Source organism: Grus americana, chromosome 17 (genome assembly GCF_028858705.1).
Source record: "Grus americana isolate bGruAme1 chromosome 17, bGruAme1.mat, whole genome shotgun sequence".
NCBI lineage: Eukaryota > Metazoa > Chordata > Aves > Gruiformes > Gruidae > Grus > Grus americana.
In genome coordinates this window covers 6,757,621-6,774,678 of record NC_072868.1, presented here as the reverse complement: position 1 = coordinate 6,774,678, position 17,058 = coordinate 6,757,621, and the positions used below count along the sequence as shown (strand labels likewise).

Genomic DNA, 17,058 nt, shown 5'->3' with positions numbered 1-17,058 from the left:
TGTGATAGTCCGTTTGCTCCCCGTATAATTTGGCAATGTCAGACTTTGAACCAGCACCGAGTCCCATTTATCAGTGCTTCTTTCTAATGAAACCTACTTAAAACCTCCTGGAAAATGGTGAAGGATCAAGCGTCCCCACCACCTCCCCATCCGAAAGACCCTTTCTCCTTGGGAGAGGGCAATGCCCGGCTGTTGCTCGCTCCCTCACTGGCCTCGCCGCAGCGGCTGGGAACTTGGAGGGGTCAGTTGGTCCCAGATGAAGCCGAGATTTTCTGATGTAGTTGCCTGACCATCAGAAACTGGACGGCAGCCCTGAATTCTTTTCTCACAAGTCACTTGGACAGGCCCCAGATGGTAAATACTTTCAGTCTCTCCTAGCCCGGGTCTGGGGTGGAAGCAGTGACCTCAAGGTAAAAGATTGCCTGGCCCGTCCCTCATCCCTCGGGGTGGCCGGTCCTCCCAGCCCGGCTCTGCTCTCCAGCTAAGGTGCGAGAACCAGAGGGAATAAAAATGGCCAGACAGGGATGGAAATGGCCATCACCACCTCTCTCGGCTCTTGCTGTTTGAAACTGGAGCCGGATTCATTCTGGGTAGGAAACAACTTTCCCACCCTGCCAAAAACGAAGGTATTTCAGTTTTCCAAAGCCGGGGTGTTTCCAGAAGTCTCATGAAAAACAGCCAGCAGCCACCCCAAAGTGTCCAACAGCTGAGGGAGACCTGAAGCGTCTCCTTTTCATCTCAAGGCTCTTGACTCTTCCAAGCTGGGTGTCTGTCCAGCTTTCCCACCAGTGCTGTCCACCCTCCACGGACAGCCCTGCTCCCCTGCAGCAGGGATTTGAGCCAGGAGTGCCCAGCAGCAAAGGGAACGTCCTCCCCACCAAGGTATGGAGCTGGGCTCACCCTAGACCTGTGATTTCACCGCTGATATGAAGAGGAACAGACCCAGCGAGGACCCAGGACAGCCCAGGTGCTCCCCAGCAGAGATGGATGTCCAGACCCTGGTCTGACTTCAGCCAGCTCTAGGGAGAGTGTTCAACACATGGCGTAAAGAAGGGGAGAGTCTCAAGCAAAGGAAAGGGATGGAGGGAGAATATGGTCTATATCCATGACAGATGGATGCAATTTCAGCTGAGCAGGGTGTACGAATGAGAGCTTTGCAGTGTTATTCACGATGGCACGTTAAATGGCACAGACATGAAAAAAAAAAAAACAACCCAGCTGTCTAAAATGTAAATTCACTGGGTCAGTTCCTTCATTTCTATAGAAACAGCAGAGCTTGCCAGCGGCTAACTCAAAGGAGATGTATTCAGAGCCCTGTATCAACTATTTTCTTGCACAACTGACCACAAAAAAAAAAAAAAATTACAACGCAAAAAAACCCCTGACAATAATACCATGGAAACTGTGGAGCACAACATATGGACTTAATTACTAGCTATGAAATCACACGTATGGTACAGAACACATATGGGGTACGTGCTCCAGAGGGGAAGGGTTTTAACTATTTATAAAATCAACTGCTAATGTGCTGCTCTCATGCAGCTTTGCAAATCAAAACCTGAGCAAGGGCTGTATTGCTTTGCCAGGCTCTGCCTGCAGCCCGGCCCCCCGCACAGCGACCTGGGTGGGCACGTGGGACCCGGAGAGCCAGGAGAAGGGAAGCTCAAGCCCAGGTCACCCACAGAAAAGCCTCCTTGGGAAGGCGGAGTCACGGTGGACTTTGTGGGTGCCTCTCCAGCCGGCTCCTCCTGGCATCCCCAAAACCCAGCCAGGTACCACCGGGGATTGCCGATGCCGATGCCATCTGCAGTATGGGCAGCTGGCCAGGCACGGGATGGTGGGTTTGGCCCCTGTTCGGCTGCTTGGCTCGGTGCTGCGGCTCTCTGTCGCTGCTTCCTGGTGATGTCATACCATCACAGTGATGCCACCTTACTGCAGCAACATCACAGTGACGTCAGGTGGGGGTGAGGGGAAGCAATATCCCCTCTTGTCTCAAGCTGAGGTAGAGGGTAAAGAAGGGGTCCCCAGCCCAAAAAGCCGAACCTGTACCTGGGGAGGGGGGTGGGTAACGGCCAGTGGGCTCCCCTGGGCAGCCCTGAGCCCCAGCCCCGCCTGGGGGGTGCCCCGCTGCCCCCCAAGACCTCACACTCGAGGCCGTTGGCTGTTCCCAGAGCTGCTCACTGAGGGCGATGAGAGGTTTTTATTTCCCTTACCAGCACTGTCACCTGATTTCCAACTGGGAAATGAAGTCATGCCCATTAATCAGGACTCCCTAATAAACACAAGCCTGGAATAATTAATTGAACTCCCATCCCCCTGCGGCAAGGCTGGATCGGCGCTTTGGCTGCTCTCGAGCCGTTGCTGATGGAGGCACCACAGCTGCCTCCGGGACGGCTGGCTGAGCTGCGGCATCTGAAACGTGGTGGCTGGCAGGAGGGCGTCAGCTCCGGGGAGCGGAGGAGGAAACGGCAGCACGAGACGTGCCTCGCGCGCATCAAACCTTCTGGCTTGTGAGCAGTTGTCCGTAGGGCCAGAACCCGCCTGCTAGCGAGGACGGAGCAATCCTCACCCCCCCCTGCGATGGGCAGGGGTGCCAGTGCAGATCCCTGCACCTCTGGGCACGGCTTGGGTGATGCAGGGAGCTGGGGCTCCAACACAAGAAGCGGAGACTCCAGCGCCGGAATAAGTGACAGCAGCCTTTGGAAGGCGGCCTGGTATTTGCACAAGCTGCCATGACCTCGTTAACAGACTGATTGCAGCTAACGAAGCAAAACCAAAGTGGAGAATTGGGGTGGTAACGGGAGAGCTCTGACCGTGCGCTCCTCCCCGCCGGGCTCTGCCCTCTCTGCTCCCTGCCCTGGCTTCCAGGCTGTGGCAAGTGGCAGAGCTGAGGTCAGGATTGCTGCTCAGGTGACTGGGGACCTCTTCTGAAAAGCAAAAGGAAGGGAAAAAAGGGTGGATGGAGCAATGGGGTATCACTCCTAATTACAGAATTTCAGTGCTCTGCTTATACGGCACCCAGCCCCTCCTGTGTGTTTGCTGACGTATATCACAACATATATAATCATAGAATCATCGGATACATAGCAGCAGTTCTCATCGTGCCTGTGAGATATGGAGAGTCTGTGCGCAGCCGCCAGGATCCGTCCCTTGGGCCAGGGCAGGAGCAGCGCTCCCGGCCCCAGCTCATGTCCTGCAGGCTGTGGGGTGCAGGAGAGGAGCCGGGGAGAGCTGCAGGGCACCCCAAATCCTTACATGAGCTCAGGCCTTTCCTTTGATCTCTGCACTCAGAAATTCCCCTTCTTGCATTTTGTGCTAAGATTGGGGGGGTGGGAACGTGGAGAAGGGTCTCAGTTTCCTGAAAGTCTTGAGATGTTTAGTTTTTTCTTTCCTAAGAGCCAGCCTCGCAATGCCAGACACAGCGGCCGAGAGGAAAGCTTGCGCAGGGCAGACTGAGAAGTGTAAAGCATTGGGAGGCAACTGCTGAGCACTCGCTTCTCTTCCTCAAACTTGGATTTTAAATTCTCATGATTGCTTAAGATGGTCATAATTTTTTGGGAGCTGAACTCGGGTTTACAAGGCTTGAAATCAGCAGGGCCAGACCGCAGCCTTCTCTGCATCACGTACCCATGGCAATGCAACACGATGTGCATCCGGCCCCCTGCCCCAGCAGCCCCCCTGGGCAGCCGCAGCCCCACGCAGGACGGGGATGCTGTGGCCGCACCACCACCACCACAGCACTTCCCTTTCCAGCTCTTGCTGTGCCAGAGGAACGGAGAGGGAAGCTCACCTCTACTGACTGCAAGTCACACCCTGACCCCAGCGATGGAGGGACAGGATCCTGCCCTCGACTTCAGGGCTCTGTACAGCGCGGGCAACTCCCCGCTCTCCCGCAGCCTGCCGTGCACCGCGCTCAGCACAAAATATAGGGGTGGGTCCCCCATTCCTGCTTGGTCCTGGCAGTGTCCCAGGGTGGCAGCAGGAACAGCACCACCAAACCTTTAAAAACCCAGGAGGAAGACACCGGATCTGTCGGGGCAGACCCTGATCAGCAGGAAGAAGCATGGACCTTCCCTCCCGGTCACGGCTAGCAGCAAGGAGCCGGTTCAACGCACCAGCCTGGCTCCCCAGCACCTCTGCTGTGCTCCCCGGGGGGAGAGCGTCCCATCTCCTCACTCGCTGTCTCGGTGGACAGCACGTTCTCACCTTGAGGGGAGTGGAAATGGCAGCTGGAATGTGGGCTGGAAAAAGAAAGAATGAAAAAAAAAGAAAATCTTGAGGCTTGTCCAAAACTACTCATGTTTATATTGGAGCCTGTGAGTGACATCAGAGCAGGGAGAGTATAAACACCAGCAGGACCTACTCGGGGCTTTAAAACCTGCGAACACGCCGCTGACTCCAAAGTGCCTGGGGGGTGATGTGCTGAAGTGGCGGAGGGGAGAGCAGCATGAGGCTCCAGCTGGAGAAGCAGCTCCTCTTCCTCTCCCTCCTCTGCATCCTCTCCAAGGTAAGGGAGACGGGGCCCTGGGGCGGCTTTAGCCTTACTTGGGGAAGCACCCGGTTCTCGCAAAGCGAGACAGATGCAGGGAGGAACAGGGTGTTACGAGCATGGTGGCTAACGCCGGCTGGCACGCAGGCTGTATTTATGCAGTGCCACGGGGGCAGAGCTACACTTGGGAGAAACATTCGCAGTTAAGCAGCAGGGTCTTAACATCCGTGGGCCAAAGGCGTTGGTTGTGCGAGTCCACGGAGCATGCAGGAATGACAGCAATGCGCTCTGTTTGCTCGCCCTGTCCCCGCAGCTCTCCCGGGGCTGTGGTATGCATCCCTGCGAGCGAGCAGCAGCTCGGCGGTAGCGGCTCCTGCAGACTCCTTGGTCCCTGCCCAGGCTCCCGAGGCAGGGGGCCAAGCACCAGCCTCGGCATTACTCAGCTCTCCCCCCCTCCCCGGCATGCTCATGCAAAGCCAATGCCTCCGACAGGATCTGGGTTGTAGTGATTTTCTTTTTTTTTTTTTTTTTTTTTCTCTTGGACTCTGTGTGAAAATAGCTGCCTGTGCAGACAACAGGAAAGTTGAAAAGTTTGGGGTATCATCTCAGCTCCAAGTTCTTCTAACTGCTGCTTGAATCCCAAGGCACACCTTCTGCAAGCAGAGGGGGCATCTGCAAGGGGCAGCACGGCAGCGTCATGCCTATTTGACTCCTTTCCCAGACACTTAAGATCTCTGACAGGAGCCACGCTGTCAGCTAAAGACAAGTTAATTACAAGGCGCAGGGAGGAATGGATTAATGGAGTTGGCTTGGCTAATCTTTCTAAAACATTGATCTCTAATAGCAACCTCCTTAAAGATGAAAAATGCCTTTGGCGCCCTGGGTAAGCTGTGATGGAGAAGTGCCTCCTGCCTCAGGAGTGTCTGGAGAATCACCAAGGGCCCTCGTGCCTCCAGCACAAACCTGGCCACCACAGCCAGCCCTTCGCGCCCTGCCATGAGTCTCACTCTGGTTTCTGATAGTGCTGCTCATTGACAAAACTAGAGCAAGACTCGGATTGCCTGGCCCATTTCAAATACATTTTATCTCCAGTTCCTGGCACTGACATTTCTACAGGCCCATAACAAACATCAGAACTGCTGCAAATAGGGAACAGGTAGCACACCAGTACCCACCTTCTCTGTCTAACTGGTTGTGTCAGACCTGATGCTAGCGGGAGCAGCTAAAAGAGAAAGAAAAATGGTATCTAAAATCTGCATGGTACAGCTGAACCCATTGCTCCCTTGGCAGTCTCAGCAAAGACACCAGTGTCTGGACCAGCACAGGGCAGAATTTTTTGGTTGCGTGTTTGCTGAACTGCTGCCTGCGTTGCACGTGCTGGCCGTGTGGCAAACGGAGCGACGGGGCTGCTCAGAGCTGCTGCACGGGGCTCACACACGCTGTCAGGCCAGTACTGGCAAAGAATTCACGTCCAAACTGCAGAGCCAACTCACTTGGCTTCAGGCCCTACATGCAACAGCCCTGTCAGATACGACATGACGGGCGCGCAAGCACTGCCTGCAAAAGCTGCTTGTGCCAGGGTAATTGTGCAAGCAGAATGAGCCGCAGATATAAACACCTGCCTGCCCCGGTGCACTCCTGCGGGCACAGCCCTGGCAAGCAACCAGCTGAGCAGGAAAACAACTGTGGTGCACAGCCCTGCCCGAGCGATTACTCAGTCTAGCTGGGAGGGAAAATGTAGCTCCCGGTCCTCAAAAACGTGCCTATGCAGGGCCAGGAAGGGGAGCACTGCGGTTCCCCTGGCTTCAGTTCCCCCACTGCTGATGCGACGCCCTGGTTCTTGGCATGAATGAGAGCTGTTAAGACTGTTCGGAGTGAGGGTGCTGTGCCCTCACCATGTGCATTCGGCCCCTGCAAAGCCCCATCTCCAGCCGGGCACAACCCACTGCCTTTGTGGCCGGCGTGGGGGCAGGCTGCTTCACCCTCCCTCCTGCAGGCTGCTGTGGATGCCTCTGGGGCTGCGAGCCCTGTTAAATGACCACCGCTACCTGGGACGTTCACTGTGCAGCTCCATCCTCCTCCTGCAGAGCAGTGGTATGTTTAAGTTCCCATCCTGTGGAGCGCTGAGCATCCCCGATTCTCCCTGGTTTCCATGGGTGCCCATCATGCTGTGCCTTTAGAGGACAATAGCTTTCCAGGCTGCTTCGCCTTATTCCCATGGATTTTCAGAGCCTCCCCCCACTGAAAATCTGCCCCCATGATCGAGAGAGGGTTACCTGGCTGTCCCAGTGAAATAGCAGCCAAAACCCCACCCGTATAGAATCAGCGATGGCTTTGCCTCCGCAGGTGTGTGCCCAGCTGTGCCGGAGACCATGCTACTGCCCCTGGGTGCCACCCCGCTGCCCCCGCGGGTCCCCCCTGGTCCTGGATGGCTGCGGCTGCTGTAAGATCTGCGCCCGGCGCCTGGGAGAGCCCTGCGACTTCCTCCATGTCTGCGACCGGAGCCAGGGCCTCGTCTGCGACTACAGCGCAGCACCCACGGGGACAGGAGCCACCTGCAATTGTGAGCACAGGGTTGCCCGCTCCCCCCACGGATGCCGCTGTTCCCCCAGCCCAGCACGCACCCCAGCTCCGGTCAGGGCCCCAGCCCGCTCCAGGCATCCTGCAGCACTTGCGGGGAAGCAGTTAAGGCTCCGAAAGCCAATTTCCTGAGGAAGGTGCACGCAGGTTGGCCGTGGGGCTGTGCTGCAGCTCCAGCCAGCTCTCGTGCCGGAGCCAGCTGGGGTTTCTGGGTGGTTTGATGGGGATGGACACGGGTCCCGAGGACGCTGCAGGGGATGGAGCCTGGGAATCCTGCAGAGACATTTCAGAGAAACTTCTTCTAGCCTGAAAACCCTGAAAGGTGGGGTCAGAGCTGAAGGGCAGTGGGTTTCTCACCAACGGGTGAGCTGTTGCCTTGAAAATACAGAGATGAGGAGGTAGGGAAGGGGAGGAGGTTGGGCCATGCACATGCTGCTGCAAACCCATGTCTGCCCCGCACACTTCTCAGTCACTTCTGTGACCCCCTCCAGTTCTGTCCCTTCATGCCAGCCCCCCGGTTCTCCCCAGCAGTCCCCTCTGCAATCCACCTCTCACCGTCCCTGTGTCCCTAACGGGCTCCCCGGCTGTTGCTTGCAGTTGAAGACGGCGAGGAGGGCTGCGAGGTGAACGGCCGGGTCTATCGGGACGGGGAGGTTTTCCAGCCCAGCTGCAAACTCCAGTGCCGCTGCCTGGACGGGGGCTTCACCTGTGTCCCGCTCTGCCAGGAGAACGTCCGGCTGCCCACCCCGGACTGCCCCTATCCACGGCGTGTGGAGGTCCCGGGGAAGTGCTGCCCAGAGTGGATCTGCGAGGCCCAAGACCGGCACCTCCTCCGGGATGCCAGGGCAGGTAAGACGCAGGACATGCCAGTGAAGGGATGCTCACGCAGGTCTCTGGGGATGGTCCCTTCACCCCAGACCACGAACATCAACAGGCGACACCTCGTTGCACGTTTCCCCATCATGCAGGGCTATGCCCACAGCACCCGCAGGACACGCTGCACAGTGCTGGCTCCAACCACCCTTTTCCCCTTGTCTCTTTTCATCCAGCCCCTGGGCCAGCGTCCCCGCCGCTGCCGTACCCCTGCCAGGAGTGGGGCACGGAGTGGAGCGCCTGCTCGGCCACCTGCGGTGTGGGCTTTTCTACCCGCATCTCCAACCAGAACCACTACTGCAGGCTGGAGACTCAGAGGCGGCTCTGCATGGTCAGACCCTGCCCGGCTCTGCCGGCAGCATCCCTGGCGGTAAGTGAGGGCCTTGATGAAGCAGGCACCTCTGGGCAAAAGGTTTGACTGAGAAAGGGAAATGCCAGCCAACACGAGCCATGGGACCCCCCCATTACCCGTGGGCACCCCTCCTCAGCCATGACCTGGCCGTGTCTCAGGGACAGATAAACCATCTCCTGAAACTGCGCTTGGAAAACAGCTGATAGCAGGTGCAGACATGAATTTTGGGGTGTCTGGATGTCTGAATCCAAGAGCACTGTGCATCCCACATAACCCTGAGCCCCACAGGTGGGTTTGACCTGCCCCTGTGGCTGGAGATGCATTTGCTGCCTGGGTGCACCCGAGAGGCAGAGCCCTGCCACCCCTTTGATTAGCCTGGCACAGCCCTGGTGCGGACACAGTGCAAAACCGCCTTGCTCACATGCAGCCAGGCACCCACACTGCCAAGTGCCCTGGCTCCTTAGATGTGGGGGACACACCACCCCCCTGCTCCATCTCCCTGTCACTCTCTGCTCTGCCTTTCCAGAGGGGAAGAGGAGGTCGCTTGTAGCTGTGCCCACCCCGGTCACATCCCGGAGCCAACACCTTGTCCCGGCAAAGAGTCTGGCAGAAGCCCACGGCACTGTGATTTTGGTGGAGAAGGAAGAAGCGTCCCTTGGGAAACCAGGGAAGAACTGATGGACTTTGGCTGCAAAGGAGGGTGGAAATAGAGAACAAGATCCCCATGTCACATAGCACCTGCCCCCTCTTTGCACCCCGCTGCCCCAGGCAGGGTTACTGGGCAGCATCCCTGAGTTTCTTAGGCTGAATGAATTGGGAACTGGGGAAACGGTGCCATGAGCATGAACCCATCCAAGAAACTGGGAATTGGTCCTTTCCTGGATCGTTGGGACTTCTGGAGAGGTGATGCTACTCCTCCGCCATGTCACCCACGCAGATCTGCTCTGCAGGGGCTGCAAGAGAGACCACCTCCAGCATCGGGACACGTACATCACTGGGGGGGCCCTCGCACCCCAGCCTGCCGGGACAGGAGTGGGCACTTCAGGCTGCACGCCACAAGTCACCGCCACACCAGGCTGCGCAGCTCAACCCTGCACGAGCTCTGCCATCCCACGATATCCACCCCGCAACCCAGCAGCCGCCTTCCTGGGCATGGGCAGAGATGTCCTCCTGATGGCAGCTCTAATTCACCTTCCCCGCATCTCTCCAGAATAAACACGAACCTTCCTGCTCCGCCTGGCCTCCTCCTCTCCAAAGCGCTGGCGGTTTGGCAGGGCTTCGGCGAGCGAGGAGCTCAGACGCAGGAGACACCGCTCCGCAGCACCAGACATACCGCCTGCCATCCAAGCACAAACCCCATGAGCCAAGGCCAAAAGAAAAGCGGAAAAAGAGAAAACAAATAGCAAAGATGAGTCGGGGCTGTCTCCCGACGGGCTGGAGCTGCTCCAGCTATGCAAGAGTCGGCGCAGGAGAGCTGCTCGGCAGCTCTGCCTTTATTTTCTCACAGCGATAATCCTTCTGGGTGATTGAAAAATGAAACCCAAATGCCCTCTAACGGCCTCGCACATGCGTGCAGAGGGAATGCATGTCCCACGGCAGGGCGAGACAGGCAACTAGAAAGGAGCAGCGGTTTAGATGACTTGTCCAGGGGATATCTGCACAGTTTAGGTGTGTATTCGTGGAACTGAAAATAAAGATGTGCTCATCTAGGTACAGAGCTTGTCTGGGCCTGTCTGTGCGCGGTGAGCCCGGCTCTGGTGTGCCCTCGGGAGTCCCGCTGCTCACGGCCAGCTTGGCTGTTGCAGGAAAGGTCTGACCCAGCACGGGGCAGCTTGGAGGCACCTCAGTTCAGGCTGCTTAGAATAAGAAACAAACAAACAAACAAACAAACTTGAATCAAAGCACTCAAAATATTATTACAGTATATTATATCCTGGATTAAATTTTGCCCCCTCGCTTTTATCCAGCTCCATCTGCTCTGCCGACAGGACCGACCCTGGCCATAGCGGTGCCCGGGTCTCCCCTCACTGCTGGGCTGTGATGGAGAGCAGGGCATGGCACTGGCTGTGCTACTGCAGGGTCTGCAGCCCCAGCACAGCCAGGTCATGCCTCTTCTCAGCCTCCCAAAAACCAAAGCCCAAGTTCTTCCCCTGTCATTCATCCCTCCTCCCACCAGTCTCACACCTCCTCCACTCACCCCAGACCAGGACTTCCCCGGCATCATGCCACCATCGTCACCAGCTGACTGTCCTCCCGACCCAGGCCAATGCGGAACCGGGGCAGATTCGGGGGTGCAGGAGCAGAAGGTTGAATGGCAGAGGGAGCTCCTCTCTCCTGCCTGGGGGAAAAGCCTCCCACAAGCAGCACGAAAGGCAGCAGGGCCAAGGCACCCGCTCCCCTGCTCCCTGCAAATGCTGAAAATAAAATTAAAGTCAAGGATGCTTTTCAGTCACCTCCTGAGGGGTGTAAAAGAAAAAAAAAAATCATCTCACTGCTCCTGCAGTAAAACATTGCTTACAAAGAGAATTATTTACTGTGATCATCTGGTGCCCTGCCCAAATACCAGTCATTAATTCAGTTTGATACAGGGGACGCTGGCAGGCAGCAAATCACAGAATTAACGTGGCCATTGTTGGCTTTTTTACCTCTGCGATGGCCGTGCCAAAAAAGCGGTGACATGAGGCTCATGTAGATGTTAAAACCACAATGTTCCTTGACTGACATAGATAAGACATGTTCTGTGTACTGAAAATCCTGGGTTTAAGCCAGTTCTTGTTTGAGCATGTTGGGCCATGGCCACCAAGGCTGGGTGAGCTCCTGGCAGGGAGTGCTGCCAGGGCTTTCACCCCCTCCCAAATCCTGACCATACTCCTCTGGGTGATGGGAAAAATCAAAAGGTCACTTTTTAAGCAGCAACCTGTAATTCTCATCTCAAACAGAAATGACTCAGCACACCTTTAGTATAATTTTCTTTTTTTTTCCTGCAAAATGTCATTTCTCCCTGATTCACTAAGCAGAAAACATCTAAATAATGAATTAATGAATCCAAATAAGTCAGAGTTATTTTTCCCTAAGAATACTGAGAAATCAACTCTTACAATTTGATTGCCAGTCTCACAATATTTGCTGTTCCCTCTAAAGCCCTGCTACCCTGGAAACATGTGGGTATTTGAGGATCTGGTTTATTGTAGCCTCTGACACAGTAAGTCCTGGGCTTTGCCTGCTCTTGTGGGGCAGCAGATAAACACTCTGCCATCCACAGAAGATAATGGTCACCTGTAAAGGTAAAAAAAACCCAACAAACAAAAACCAAAACCAACCCCCCCCCAAAAACCAGAAGACAACTCACCCCTGTCCTCAAGGCATGCTACCACATCTGCAGACGTAAATGGCCTGTGATTTGATAACATTCCATGCTCCCGAACCAGCGGTGAGCAACAGATCACAGCTCATTTCAGTGCAAGCACACAGAACAGCTGAAGGAGAAACTGCATGCCACTGTATGATTAAACAACATGCATCAGAATTGTTTTTCCAAGCCATTCTCATGACTGATGATTTTTGAAAGCATGGAGTTGGCTGAGATAGGGCTGGATGAGCCCCTCATTAAAGCTGAATGTTGTCACATACCTCTCTGAGCACAAGAGTGCAGTGCTCAATAAAAAAAGAGTAGATCAAGGCGTTTTGTTTGCTGTTGGAGAAGAGCCTTGAATTGGTTGCCTGAAAGCCCATGGCTCAGGTTCTGTGTCTGCTACTGCAGGAGCTATCGCAGGGCAGTGCGAGCGCACAGGGCTGGACGCGCTGGCAGCAGCATTGCTGCTGCGTGCCGGGGCCGGGAACAGAGGGACTGTCCCAATACAGGATATTCAGGCATAGCTGGGCAGTAGCACCTCTATCACGAGTGAAATCGCAGGTAAAGAGAACACCTTACGTACACACAAGGCAGGCACGAGAGAGGAGCTGTGCAGCTGCAACAGGGAGCAGGAGATGAGGAGGGCACGGGGCTGCAGCTGGGCACGGGCAGTGATCCCTGTGCCCTGCCCTGCTCCTCCCTTCCCACAGCAGGAGGCACCCAGCCCCAAGCCTTCATTCTGGGGACGGAGATGAGAGCAGCTTGTGACCCTTCCCATGATTACGGCAGTCTTCCCAGCCAGCTGCTGTCCCTGCCTCAGTTTCCCCAATGGTTGATGCTCTGGGACAAAGGAAACCATTCCCGGTTTGTTCTTCTTGTCTCACTGCACTTCCACAGCTCCATAAAGTTGCTCTGCAAGTGCCACCCCAACCCCAGGCCGCTGAAGCAGCTGAAATGCATGGAGGCAAGGGGGCAGGAGCAGGGCAGGGCGGGATGGAGGACTGCTTTCCTGAGGGGTGAACCCCCACGGACCCCCTCCTCTGCTGCTGCCACTCCAGGAGCACAGACCCACCAGAGCCTCTGCAAACCCCAGAAAAGCCATATCCTCACCTAATGCAGAGAGCCTTTACGTTTCACCTCTCGGGGCATGCCCATAGGAGCTAGATTTTATCACATAGGAAATAACACACAGCCTTTCCCATCCTTTATCTGCCCCAGCAAGCACTTTTTGGAGTCTACACACTGATACAATAAGCAGCTACCACCACCCCATGTTTTGGACTTCCCTACGCCAGCCCTGACCTGCCGTGCCTGAGCACGGTCCAGCGGGGATGTTCGGCTGCTCCGAGGAGGGCAGGGCAGTCGGGATGGCTCAGCACGACTCACCCCCTCCTTCCCTGCTGGTGGGTGAGACATCAGCCTTCCTACCCCCACATGCCCCCCCCCCAGATTGAGTTCCAGGAAAGCAGATGGCCATGGCCCTTCCTGGGCCCAGCCCTTCACCTGAAGCTGTTTTGCCAAGGTCATTTCCTTATGGCTTGCCAGGGTAAACCCTCTCCCTTCTGATTGCTAGCATGTTTACTCCTGCACCTGGAGATAAAGTTATTTCTGGCCTCGTTTCATTTACGCGGCAGCAGCTGCTCAGCAATGCAAACAGGGGCTGCCTTTCCTTGGGGGACCTCTCTGGGGTCGCTGGCTTTAGCTCTTGCCCCAACCTCACTGTATCTGGGTGTCTTCTGCGTGACAACCCCTGCAACAGGGAAGGAGGAGAGGAAGGTCACAGCCTGTCTCGCATTCCTTCCCTGCATGGGTCAAAACCGCTCAAAGGAGGAGGCGGGGGAAGAGGATTTTTGTGTTTGGGGAGGGATACAGCAGCAGGCACAAGAGCAGGTTGTTGCTGTGCGCTGTAGGGAAGGGGCAGCCATTTGGCAGGGAGCGGGGGCTCGCTGCTGCCTGCGCCGAGGGCAGGCAGGCTGGCACAGCTGCGATGCACACAACTGCGTGCAGGCTGCCAGCCCCTGGTCTGGAGGGATGGGGGGATTCTCCTCACGCCGAGTGGGACAGAGCAGAAGCAGGCTGAAAGCTTTGGCCCCCATCGTCAGACATCTCCCACCTGCTCGAGGCAGAGCCACCCTCCCGCCTCCCTGCCCCCTTCCTCCCGCTCCCTCCAGGCACGCATGGCGTCCGAAACAGCCGGGGGCCTGCGTGTCCCTGGCACCCAGCCCAAAATACCTCAAATGGGCTGGCGGCAGGCACTGAGAGTGCACCGGAAGCCGCCAGACACCGAGGCTCTCTGCTGAGGCGGCCCTTGCCGCATCCTCCCCACGCTCTGAGGAAGAGCCCTGCGCACCAAACCCCCCGGTCCGGGCGCGGCAGGAGCAGGGAGGTGAGGGCAGCCACAGCCTGTGCCGGGGAATGCGGCACTGCCGGGGCCGGCTCTGGGCACCGCGCTCCCACGGCCGCCCCGCCCCTGCCACGGGCAACCGGCACCGCTTAACGGGGCACCGGCACCTCCGAGAACTGCTGCGACCAGCACTGCCCCGGGAGCGGCTGCTCCACCGTGGACAGGGCTGCCACAGCGCCTGATGGCCGTGGAGAATCTCACCCTGTGGCGCAGCAACAGCAGCGGAGCCCTGTGCCCCGTGGACACCACCTTCGCCCAACGCTTCTTGCCCACCATCTACCTGGTGGTGATCCCCCTGGGGCTGGTGGGGAACGGGCTGGGCCTCTGGCACCTCTGCGCCGGGCACCGGCAGGGCGCCCGCCGTCCCCTCGGCCTGCTGGTGGGCAACCTGAGCGTGGCCGACCTGCTGTACGTCAGCACGCTGCCCTTCCTCATCAGCTACTACCTGCGGGGCAGAGTGTGGCTCTTCGGGCAGGGCTGGTGCCAGATCACCCGGGGCCTCTTCCACCTCAACCTCTATGCGAGCATCGGCTTCCTCACCTGCATCAGCATCCACCGCTACCTGGGCATCGTGCACCCGATGAAGACGCGGGGCAGGTGCCAGGGGGCAACATCTTCGGTGTGGCTCAGCGCGATTGTCTGGCTGTGGGTCATCACGCAGGTAGCTCCCAATTTTGCCTTCAGCAAGATGGATGACACAGGAATGCGGTGTCACGACACAACAGGGTACAAGAACCTGGGCATTTACTTGCCGTACACCATGGCCATTACCATGACTGGATTCGTTGTCCCATTCCTCATCATCATTGGATGCTACTGTCATGTGGTGGTGGTGCTCTGCAGGAACAACACCATGGACCTCAGCATGAGAAGAAGAAGCATCAGACTGGTGATTCTTGTGATGGTCGTCTTCTCCATCTGCTTTCTCCCCTACCACATCTTCAGAAACCTCAACTTGTTGTCTCGAGGCTGGCAGCTGCAAGGGTCCTGCACGCAGGCTTTAAAGAACATCTATGTTTCCTACCAGGTGACCCGGGGCCTGGCCAGCTTCAACAGTGTTCTCAACCCCCTGCTCTATGTGATGACCAGCAAAGACTGCATGGAACGTATGAGGACCATCCACCAAAGAGCCAGCCAGTCCCTGGGATCCACCTTCAAGACAAAAACCTCTCACCAGACAGATGATAAGATGGTCAGCATCATTCTTTGTGAGGAGGAGGCTTCTGATGAGCTCTGAGGTACCCAACACCCCCTCCAAAGGATGCACCACTTCGCTTTGTGCTTGGCCCCTTCTCGGGAGCAGCCCCCCACCTCTGTGCCTGTTTTGCAGAGAGATGGTGACAGCAGCATCACTGGCTCCAAACTCACACAAGGGACAGACAGGACTGCCGGCATCAGAGATCAAACTGGGACCAGGTTTTAGAGCAAAGCTACTCAACCCAACCATTTTGCCTGTAGTATGCCTGGAGATGGAAAGAGAGAAATGTTGCGTTTACTCCAGTTCTGAAGTATTTCTCAGTCCAGCCTCCAGTGGAGCTCAGAGGTGGTCAGCATCTGCCCGGCCATCATCGAGCTCCTCAGTGAGTGAGGGATGGGGGTGAACGATGCCTTGCCCCCCCACTGTCTCCTCTCACCCCCAATGGACATGGGCTTGAGACAGGATTCCCTCCTTCACCCAAGGAGAGGGTACCAATAAATAACTCCCTGCATTGCATGACAGCTGAGAGGGTGAATTTTTGCAGGGGGAAGTGCTTTGGAAATGGAAAGATTCATAAAAATATCACGTTTTAAATATATGACTAAGCTGTGCCAGTTCCTGGTTAGTTGTTCCTGGGTGACTGAGCTGCTTCAGGATCTGCGTTATCCTCTACTGCCCACCTCCTTCACAGAAGAAAAAAGTATTTTAGCATTACTCACTTCTTTTGAAGGAGCATATAGCAGACAACAAATTGGCATTTTAAAGTTTCTGGAGGCTGTTGGTTGGGTTTGGTTTTTTTGCAACCACTGCTTTCAGCAGACAAATCCCAGGAGAGGTTTGAAATCTTCAGGTGGGTGGCTGCATCTTGCATCCAGCTCTTGCATCCAGCCTTGCAAAGGGATTAGATGTGCCTAGTAAAAACTAGGCATGAAAAAAAAAGAGAGAGAGGCAATGCTAGTTTGAAGGCTTGTGAAGGCAAGATTCAATGGCGAGGGCAGTCTGTGTGTTGTTGCCGGGGGAGGCCGTGGGGATCTCTGCTTTGGGGGGAGCAGAAGCTCCCAAGTGGCGTTTTGCTTTTTGCTTTTGGTGTTCCCCACCATGAACAGCTTGAACGCTTTGGTCCTTGTGAAGGGAGCAATGTGATTTGCAACAGCGGATCTTGCAGCTCAGCTGAAGGAAGTGGCCTGTGAGTTAAAATCAACCCACGCTAGCAAAGTGCTTACCCACAGACGCAGCGCTCTTTGGACCGAAGCCCAATATTTGCCATGGTCAGCTCTGCTCCTTGCTCGGACCCACCTTTGCTGCTGCTGCATGGAGGGAGCTGTGGTTGGCTTTCAGATGGAGTTAGTATGTCTAAAGTACAAATAAACACCTAATGCTTTCAGTCGTGATTCGTCTGGCTTCTTTTAAAGCTTTACAGGAACAGAGGAGCCAGCTGGCCTGCGGGCTGGAGCGGGGGCCCGCCTGCTGCAGGGAGCAGTGACGAGTTTCCCAGGGCTCTGCAGACAGGGAGCTGCTGGGAGTGCTGCCTGCCTGTGCAGCAAGACTGCAGGCAGCCGGTGGAGAGCAGTGCTGGGCCAGGCATACACCAAGGTAGGTCCCCAAAATCTGCTAAGCACCTGGCAGGGGCACAGTAAAGCTCTGAAACTTTCAGCTCCCACCTCATCCAGAAGAAATCAAAAAATGAAGCTAAAATTTTCAAATGAGATGTTCTGCTATCTCTGCAGTAGGGACAATCTTTGGGACATTTGGAGCAGGTCTGCCTCTGCTGCTTGCACATGCTCCCCAGCTCTGGGCTTCTCCAGAGCTC

At 56.1% G+C, this 17,058-nt stretch overlaps 2 protein-coding genes and 1 long non-coding RNA gene across 3 annotated transcripts; 2 read left to right on the top strand and 1 right to left on the bottom strand.

Annotated features, from left to right (window-relative positions):
• The first annotated feature begins 4,355 nt into the window (after positions 1–4,355).
• CCN5 (cellular communication network factor 5) lies at positions 4,356–10,155 on the top strand. The gene is made up of 5 exons (XM_054845901.1): positions 4,356–4,507; positions 6,836–7,052; positions 7,667–7,918; positions 8,119–8,312; positions 8,821–10,155. The coding sequence occupies exons 1-5, from the start codon at positions 4,448–4,450 to the stop codon at positions 8,842–8,844; spliced, it is 747 nt and encodes a 248-aa protein (XP_054701876.1). The 5' UTR covers positions 4,356–4,447; the 3' UTR covers positions 8,845–10,155.
• LOC129214373 (uncharacterized) lies at positions 10,021–11,752 on the bottom strand. The gene is made up of 3 exons (XR_008579682.1): positions 11,644–11,752; positions 10,492–10,708; positions 10,021–10,150 (listed from the first exon to the last, which is right to left on the bottom strand). It is a non-coding gene; the product is annotated as an uncharacterized LOC129214373 (long non-coding RNA).
• Positions 11,753–14,128: 2,376 nt separating this feature from the next.
• On the top strand, positions 14,129–16,607 carry LOC129214370 (P2Y purinoceptor 1-like). The gene has a single exon (XM_054845900.1). It carries the CDS (start codon positions 14,232–14,234, stop codon positions 15,285–15,287), a length of 1,056 nt encoding a protein of 351 aa, XP_054701875.1. The 5' UTR covers positions 14,129–14,231; the 3' UTR covers positions 15,288–16,607.
• Positions 16,608–17,058: the final 451 nt, after the last annotated feature.